General features: G+C 43.2%; 1 protein-coding gene across 1 annotated transcript in view; it reads left to right on the top strand.

Moving 5' to 3' along the window:
- The first annotated feature begins 362 nt into the window (after positions 1-362).
- LOC311242545 (uncharacterized protein) overlaps positions 363-9,581 on the top strand; it is a 33,868-nt gene continuing 24,649 nt past the window's right edge. Inside the window, exons 1-2 of the mRNA XM_084331513.1 lie at positions 363-543; positions 3,159-3,843. Of these exons, the coding sequence (XP_084187639.1) occupies positions 3,657-3,843 (187 nt within the window). The 5' untranslated portion in view covers positions 363-543; positions 3,159-3,656. The remainder of the gene's footprint in view (positions 544-3,158; positions 3,844-9,581) is intronic.

Genomic DNA, 9,581 nt, shown 5'->3' with positions numbered 1-9,581 from the left:
ACATAAACGGTATTCAAATATACAGTACTGTTACCCCTAGATCCTGACAGAGTATATACATATGATGCATGATGCATCCATTCGCTTTAGTTAAATATAGTTGTTGTTGTTGTTTTTGGCAACATCCGTTCCCATCGATTCAGACTTTTAAATAAAGTTACATTTGAATTTAAACGTGTTTGACAGAAAGAAAAGGGGGCAAACACACACCAGAGGAGTGAGTTTCGAGAAAGAAAAGAAGGAAATACGTGTCAGTGTAGAAGAGGAGGAGAGACAAAAAAAGAGGCGGAGGAGGAGGGGGGGAGAGAGAATGCTAATGCTATGATGTCAGCCCATCCCACTCATATCCTGTACAAAGGCTGTACAGCGTACAGCAGCAAGCACAGCGATGCCTGCATACCACCACATCTGACTATTCAGAGCGCTGTCTCCCACCACTCACAGACACACACACCCGTAACACAATTACACTCACACAAGGGCAGTGAAACTTATACCGCACTTGGAGATGCTGCTACAGGCTGGCGGTGGCGCACACTTTTAGTAAGTACACTTTCATTCGATTCTTCTTTCCCTTCTTTCTCAGTTACCCCTCACCCTTCTCTCTCCTCTCGCCCGTCTACGTTCATCCCTGTCTGTCTCGCAGCCTCTTGTCTCTGTGAAACGGGCTCTGTTTACTCAAGACTTTTAGAACTTTTCTCTCTCAGTATGCGGCGCACATCCCCCCACCGTCTCCCTGCAGCCCCCCCCCCCCACACACACACATCTTCCTATGTGAACGGAGACGTGAGCAGATCCTATAGTCCTTTTGCATGTCGTTGGCACCGAGTCAGAACTGACTACTTTGTCTGTGTGTTGCGTGCGTGTATGCGAATAATGTTGGCGCGCGTGTGTGTTTGCAAGCATGTGAGTGCGTGTATCCGCTTTGTGTGTGTTTGTGCTGTTTTCCGTTTCTCACGTCACAGACGTCTTTGCTCTGGTTGTCGGTGGATAGTTAAACCAACGTGTACATGTGTGTATTGTGTTACATGACTGCATAATGGAATTGTACTGCAATGTGACGCCACTCTTATCCAATGAGGTGTATATATGGTGAAAAGTTGCTAAGACGAGGGTAGGCTTACTTTTGGTAATTTTGGCCTAAAAGTCACGTCACCAAAGGAAGAGTTGGTATAACTTGATTTGCAACACGTGTAGGCCATCTCTTAAAGGGGTAGTACACAATTTAAATAAGTTATCTGCCCCCCCCCCCCCCCCCCCCCACACACCTAAAAACGGGATGAAATAATGAAAGCACATTTTTTTAGCATTTGTTTGTTATACTTCCACTAGCATGTGTAGACATATACTAGCATGGTGCTACCATCCTTTTGCGTAGTTACGTTTGTGTAATGGTTGCTATGAAATATCAGTACCTCAAAAAACCAAAGAATTGCTAGTGGGATATGTTTTTTGGTGGATGATCCGAAAAGCCTCCCGGTTTGTGGTGGGGAAATGAACGCGTGTCTTTAAATGACTGTCCCTTTTCTAAAGGATAATCCCAGCTTTGTTTTCATGTGAGAATCTGTTTGTTATTTGACCTGAGAGTTATCTAAAGAATGAGGTGGAACTGGAATGGTGAATGGAAACTAGTTCTTAGATGTCTCCCAGAGCCGCGATGATGGCACAGAAAAATACTAGCAGTGCTTTTGTCATATAGGGGGACCCAATATGTGTCCCGGCCGATAGTTTTTTGTTGTTATAATTGAGTACCTCGAACAAACTTAAGTTTTCAGAGGAACAATGGTCCTCATTCACGAACGGACTTACGAGAAAAGGTACGAGCTAATTTCATCGTAACTCCACTTACGAGCCTTTTGGGCAGATTTTGGCATTTTCTAACTGTTCCTTCTTGGAGATTCGCTCGTAGCTAAGAGCAGGATTACGAGCGAGGAAAGGCAGTCATAAATCTGACAGACTGGTGTGCGCCTGTTTTCTTAACGGCTTAATTAGGGAGAAATCGTGGGTGATTTGCATTCACGTTGATTCTACAGACATCCTTGGATTTAACCTCTCAAGCCTGATGGGGCCGGTACAGGGCCGAGATTCATATCACGCCATAAATCGCCATAAATCGACCAATACAGAGCATATGCATTTCTCCCCCCCAAATGTAGCCAAGAGTAAATACCCGAACCCTGTCAAAACAGCAGTCAAAGTGTATATTTTCAGCACTACGTTTGTTTACCAATGATTTTAAGTGTTATTAGTGAAATATGAGTTTATAGAAATCTCAGTGTACCGAAAAGGCACTTAAAATCAATCCAAATGACTTTGAAGTGTGAATGCTATACATCACTAGAAACTACTCAACCTTTACTATCTTTTACTATGAATGAATACAAACACCCTAACGTACCACCTTTAGATAAGAAAGTACTCAACCTATACTGTCTTTAATATAACTGTTTTGCTGTTAAATTAATGTTTTCCTCTTTTTTTTTTAAATATAATTTTACATAAAAATATTCCAAAAATGGGTAACTTAAAATGTTGAGCATTGATTTGATAGTTCTGAACCATATCAACATGGCATGGGAAACGGCTTTTTTCCGTTGACGCAAAATCTGTTCTTGGAATTTGCTGCTTAAAATCTTGTCTTTCCTGATAGTCCAGCAGGCTGAAGTGGGAGGGCCTCGGGAGTTTCTCACTTATCGTCACCGTCGTGTGTGTGACCTACTGTAGGCATGGGAAGGTCTTAACATTTTGAGCCATGGTTATCTTTCTATCTGTGTCTGTTAAGTGAAGATAGGACAAGGTCATAGATGAGCCTTCTCTCTTTCTTTGTGTGTGTGTGTTGACCTGATCACCATTATGAGAAGTCTTTGGTGTTTACATATAGTTGCTGAGCACGCCTCTGTTTACCTTTTTTTCAGTGCTTGAAAGCACAGCAGCTTTATCTGGGCTTACTGTAATGCATGTCGGTAAACACACATGAACACACGCACAAATGCATGCACGCATACACACATGCACGCACACAAATCAGAGTTGGCATTGTGGCATATTATTGCCCCAGCCTATTGTATATCGCCAGCCAGTGGGTGATTGAATGGAGGCAGACTGAACAATACAGTAGATGTAATCTCCCTCTCTCCCTTTCTCTCCCTATAACACAGAGGACCTCTGGCAGCGACCTTCAAACCACAGTGGAGTCATTCTATCTGCAACTGACTACAACGACGCACTGACTGCACCTAAAACCTCAGAAGACACACACACTGGAGTGAGCGGGCCAAAGCTCCACCATACCAAAGCCACCACGCAAGGAACTTCCAGTAATTAGACTTCACCCAGAACCCCATCCCACAGCATCAGGAGAACCATGACAAAGAGTTCCAAGTGTCGTCCACAATTTACAATCTAACCTAAATCGGCAACAGCAGAGGGGAACATAATTCAGTTGTGTGTGTGTCTGTGAATTAGTTTGATCATTTGTCATCGCACCATAAATACCACAGGGCCCATATCGCCAGAGGAGGGGGGGGGGGGGGGGGGGGGGGATCGGTAAGAAGCATCCGTCTTCCTGACTCGAGCCGCCGCTGAACCACAGAGAGTGGAGGGCGGAGGGGGAAGGGGGTTAACTGCCATTTCCGGAAGCCCAGAGCAGAGACAGGATGTTGGCCCAGATCCTCCAGGATATGTGGGTGGAGCCAGAGGTGCTTGAGGCCCTGAGTGAAGAGCAGAGGAGGATCCTCTTTCTGAAGATGAGAGAGGAGCAGGTCCGCCGCTGGAAGGAGAGGGAGGAGAAGAAGGAGGAGGGAGAGGGACTGGGGAGCAACAACCACAACACGCCAAAGAAAGGTACAACACCATAGAATACAGTACAGGACAGTATTACAGTGCTATTTGCTTGATTCATATAGATTCTGTCTTGGGATAGAGGCCTTGAACAGAATGTTTGCAGTTTTTTCTTCCAGCATGGCTGCCTGTGACCATTGGTAACCACTTTCAAAAGCAAATGCCGAATTTCTACGTCTCCACTAGTCAGGGTTGAGTCGTGCTGTGGCCTGTCTGGCACACAGTGAGCGTCCCCATTATCTTGAGAACCTGGCCGAACCTGGCTGGTGCATCATGGTTTAGCTCAAGTACCACAGTTGGTGGTATGGATTTTGAAAGGTTGCCTAGCAACTGGAGAGTTTACTAGATTAAACGCAATGGAGACACAAACCCAACCATACCATACCATACCATGCTAGACCATGGCTAGCCCCAGTCAGGCTGAACATAGCTAATCAAATCAAATTTATTTGTAAGGCCCGACAACACACGTTAATGTCCCCATGGGCCGGACGCGTCTATGTTTTAAGCAAGTGGCTTGTCCTCCCGCGTTCCCGTTTTGCGCTCTTATTGGCCACGCATGTTTCTGGTCATGTGACATGTGCGCCAATCGTGGGACGGCAAGTTCTGCGCCTATTTCCGGGTCTAACAGCCTGTAAACTACCTAACGCCTAGTTTATCACTGGTTAAGCTTAGGCGACTCTTTCGCAGTTGGTTAAGGTTAGAGTTTGGAATCAGGGCAGGCGTTCTATCGCCATGCTCTAAGACAAACTCTAACCGTAACCAACTTCGAAAGAACGCCTAAGCTTAACCGTCCAAAAACTTGCCGTCCCACGATTGGCACACATGTCACATGACCAGAAACGCGCGTGGCCAATCAGAGCGCAAAACGGGAACGCGAAGGACAAGCCACTTGCTTAAAGTATAGAAGCGAGCCGGACACGTCTTCTTTAAACAAGTCAAGAAGAAACATCACAATAAGTCAAGAACAAAACAAGAACACCATAAAGTCCAATTTTTTTTAGATAAATGCAAAATAAATGGCATTAAGAGTAGATAAAAACACTGGAAAAGCAGGATATTACTGTTTCACTGTGAATTGTTTACAAGATCCAGTAATAAGTAGAGATGTTCCGATACCATTTTTTCCTTTCCGATCCGATTCCGATGCTTTGGGTATCGGCCGATACCGATACTTATCCAATACCAGTGCATACATAAATAAAAAAAAAAAAAAATATTATATAAATTTTTTATAAATATATATATATTTTTTTTTTAACAAATACTGTTTTATATATACTGTTTTTTAGTAATAACTAGAAAGTAATGGTATTTATTCAACAACAAGTGATTGTATAGATTTGTATTAGTATCATTAATCAATGAGTATGGGGCTTCAGCACTGCAGATATACCCTACTCCAATGATCCACACGGACATTATACGTTGCTGCACTCGCTACCCACTGGCTCTGCAGATATACCCTACTCAGTCTGTCTAGTGTCTACAAGGCTCCGTTGAAGTAGCAGAGGATCTGTTGTGATTTTTGCACAATAAATATTCAACATTCTCTTTTGAGACTCCGCCTCAGACTCTTATCATTTGGCACTAAAAGCTAAACATTGTCGCCGATATGGCTGTCCGCAACATGTCATTAATTGTGTACGCGACGTGCAATTGTGCAATGACGACGTTACCGTTAGCTAGCATGAGCTACCGGTATATGGGAAGACCATAGAAGACTGTAACGTTACTGGTGACATTGTGATTTAACTTGGAATACTCCTTTGCCAACTTGCTGTACTTTGCTTGCAGGTCTGCAGCCATTATTGCTGGATTATATGAATAGCCCCAACTTTAGCCAAGGTAATGTTAAAGCTAGCTTTCGGTTAGCTGTTCAATGCTAATAACACCAGCCACCAAGCGAACCCATGAGCTCCCCGTCAACACCGCTCTGTCGGGACGATGACATTTAAGAAAGTATCTGCTGTTAAAATGATAAATGGCATTGACACTTTAATCGATTAAGCACACGTTTGTTTTATAATGCTTACTCAACAGACCACAGTGTTGTTGATAAATTACGTCATATGGTATCGGAGCGCAGCATTAGAGGGTACTCGCCGATACCGATACCAGCATTTTAGCCAGTATCGGCGGCTTTTCCGATACTGGTATCGGTATCGGAACAACTCTAGTAATAAGACGCCAAATTATAATGTTTTTGTTGATATATTTCTCATGTATCAACAGTCAACACGTGGCAACCGTTGCCTCTTCCATTGCCATGTACAAAATAATGGTTGCTATGTTAGAGGCAGCCATGCTGGAAGAAGGAGAACTACACGAACATTCCGTGCAACAAGATCTCTATTGAGAGGCCGGGTGGGAAAATCTGGACGTAGCCTACTCCCAGAGAATGGTGATGACACGCTGATGATGCATCATATTCATTACTACAATCGCATCTTTTTTACGAATGTATGTCAATGAGCAGATGATTAATTAATTAACTTCAAAGCATGCCAATCTGGAGTTAGGTACTCGCAGGTTTGTCATAAGCTATATCATGTTCTGTGCCAATTGTTTTGATTATTTTGGTTCTTGGAAGTGGTATTTCTATTGCAAAGTTTTAACTTTGACTGTGTCTTAGTGTTCCTATTACGAGTTTTGCACCCATGCAGGATAGATGATCTGTGTTGTCTGCAGGGGTGTGAATGGCATTGGTCCTGCACCTTAGTGCGTTTGGAAAATGGGGTACAACAACAGGAGCTTGTAGCATGGATTTTCCGTAATTTCTCTTGGTCACTACGATGATGGTATATAAACTGGATATAAAAGTGCTACCATGGTCATACCATGGATATTAGTGAAGTATAAAAGTGCTACCATGGGACCAGCATGATTATTTATATTTATACAATGGCTGGTACCATGATGAAGCTGAAATTACCATGAAATAAACTACCATGATACTTTACCTCATTGTCGCATTGTAATCCATGTCCTGGTGTTTAATATGGGAGACAACCAGCCCAGGAGATCCATGTCCTGGTGTTTAATATGGGAGACAACCAGGAGATCCTTGTCCTGGTGTTTAATATGAGGAGACGGCCAGGAGATTCTTGTCATCTCTTTTTTTTTACGCATTCCAAGGTGTCCAAATCGATGTTATGGGCCATTTCTCATCATTTCTCATCATGTATTAAGAGGCCTCTTACCACCAAATGGCATCCACAAGCAGAATAAATAATATATACACACATGGCAGCAGGGCTGGGCAGAGGGGGACAGCAGGGGCTGGATAGAGGGGGACAGCTGGGCTGGATAGAGGGGGATAGCACGACTGGACAGAGGGAGGGGGACAGCTGGGCTGGATAGCGGGGCTGGAGGGAGGGGCATAGCATGGTAAATGGCTGCTTTTTTATATAGCGCTTTTATCCAAAGCGCTTTACAATTTGTTACTCACCTTTTACCCATTCACTCACACATTCACACACCGACGGTGGAGGCAACCATGCAAGGTGCCAACCTGCTCATCGGGAGCAATTAGGGGTGTCTTGCTCAAGGACACATCGGCATGCTGCCTGGGAGAAGCGGGAATCGAACCGGGAACCTCCGGATTGCCAGACGACTGCTCTACCTCCCGAGCCACTGTCGTCCCTGTAGCAGGGCTGGATAGAGGGGGATAGCAGGGCTGGATAGAGGGGACGGTTGGGCTGGACGGAGGGGGATAGCAGGGCTGGACGGAGGAGGACGGTTGGCCTGGACAGAGGGGGATAGCTGAGTGTTTGCCTTCATTGGCCAGTGTTCCTTTTCCATTTATCCTTTATGATTGTTTCCCCATTTATATTGACAATGACAATTATTATAATTTCAGCCTTTCTCTTCCTCGAGAAAATGGGAGATTGTATTTGATGATCTCTGGCTACAGCCAGAAAATGGGAGTCAATCTGAATCCAACATTTTGAATCCAACCAACTTCATTCTCCTTTATGACGACTGGCCTCCGGCTCCTACACATCTGTGCGTGTGCTACACATGCATATATGCCCCCTTTTGTAATTTTTGCTGCGGAGTATGTGTCTGCTCCTGGGTGGGAGCTTGTTGGCTCAAGGGCAATCAGTAGCAGTGTTGTTAGAACCTTCACAGGTGAAATCGGCAGCCCTGTTGACAGTCTAGCACTCCCAGATCGGTTGGGCCTAACAAAATTAATAGTTGGTTTCAGGTTGCCGACCGACCCTGCCGATTTAGGTGCGACCCAATATATTTTATGAGTTTTTAGAAAAAATTATAATTTTTTTTTTTTTTTTTTTAATAAAGTTTCATAGAAATCTTAGTCAAACATTTAGTATTATGGATATTAAACATGCTGGCAGAGTACATGCATCCATGTTGTTGTGAACATTTTAATTAAATAAAGAAATTCCCTATCCATAGTCGCCGTGGGAAAGAATAAAATAAAATAAAATAAATTCCCTACCTACCCATGGCCAAACTGACGACCAACCTGAAACCAACTATTAATTTTGTTAGGCCTTGGCTCGTCTCCAGATATCAGGCCAGAGCAGGTTTGCTGGATCCCGGCTCTATACAGTGTGTACTGCTATGCTCTGCTAGCTTCATATCACAGCCGGGCAAAATAAACCGAGTGAAATGAACTCGAAGGAATTTTAGATGACCTAAAAACAAAATCCTGGCCACTTATTTGTCAAACACTCACCTTGAAAGTTACATATACAGTTGGGAACCAGCAGGTTTGAGGTTTACATCCTGGACATAATCAATGTTGTGAGGTACAGGTCTGTTTCCCTACTGGACCTGTTGGACTGTAGCCAGGTGCCATTCATCTGGACCATAGAACTTGAATTGATAGAACAGCCGTTTCCATTCAAGCCTGCATTCTTACTTGGTAATTTACTAATTTAGCTGGTACGCCATAAAATTGCTGTCTTGGAATGTTTTGATATTGTTGTTGTTGTCATAAATCGGTGGCAATGGCATTGGGCCTCATTCATTAATGTTTCTATATGTGTAAAAGGGTTAAAGTAGATCAAATACTGTGCCACAACTTACTTAAAATAAGGTCAATAGTTTCCAAGGACTCATTATTAATGACTCTGTGTTTAGTGGAAATTAGTTTTGAGTGTATATTTAAGTGTGGGCTTTTTTTTATTTTTTTTATCTCCATTACACAATTGTATGTATTTTACTTGATGAATTGGGCTGGTTGTTTGGATTAACATTCCAGGAGCAGTTGCAAGGAACATTTTCACTTTCCGAGTCTCGTGTACTGCTGACTCATACAATGAAGTAAATTTCCATGACTACATTATCTTAAGGATCTCGGATGCTCCAAAGAGAATTACTATGAAACTCTTTTGAAAGGCCCAATTCTATCCATTCAAGTCTGTATCCTAATCTGGATGCATAGAAGTCTGTCCTGAAGGTCAGGTCTGGATGTATCCATGAAGTACCCTTTTAAAATCTTTACACTATTTGATTGCTTCTTAATAATAATATTTTGCTTCTTAATAATTATAATATTTTGTAATGCCTATGTCGATGCTGCTGCTAGGCTGAGGAGCCAAGAACAAATTCCACTCCTCTATGCTGTAACAGAATAGGGTTGTGGCAATTCTGTGTGTCTTAAGGTCAGGTCTTAATGAATATTAGTCCGTGCACTGAGTGTGTCTAGGGTCTGGTTGAGCATATGGAGACATGAAATGACGAAGACGAAGGGAGAGAGGACAACTCTG

The sequence above is a fragment of the Notolepis coatsorum genome (genome assembly GCF_963971535.1).
Source record: "Notolepis coatsorum genome assembly, chromosome: 16".
Lineage (NCBI taxonomy): Eukaryota > Metazoa > Chordata > Actinopteri > Aulopiformes > Paralepididae > Notolepis > Notolepis coatsorum.
Note: the sequence above shows the minus strand (reverse complement) of the source record. Positions and strands in the feature narration are given on the sequence as shown.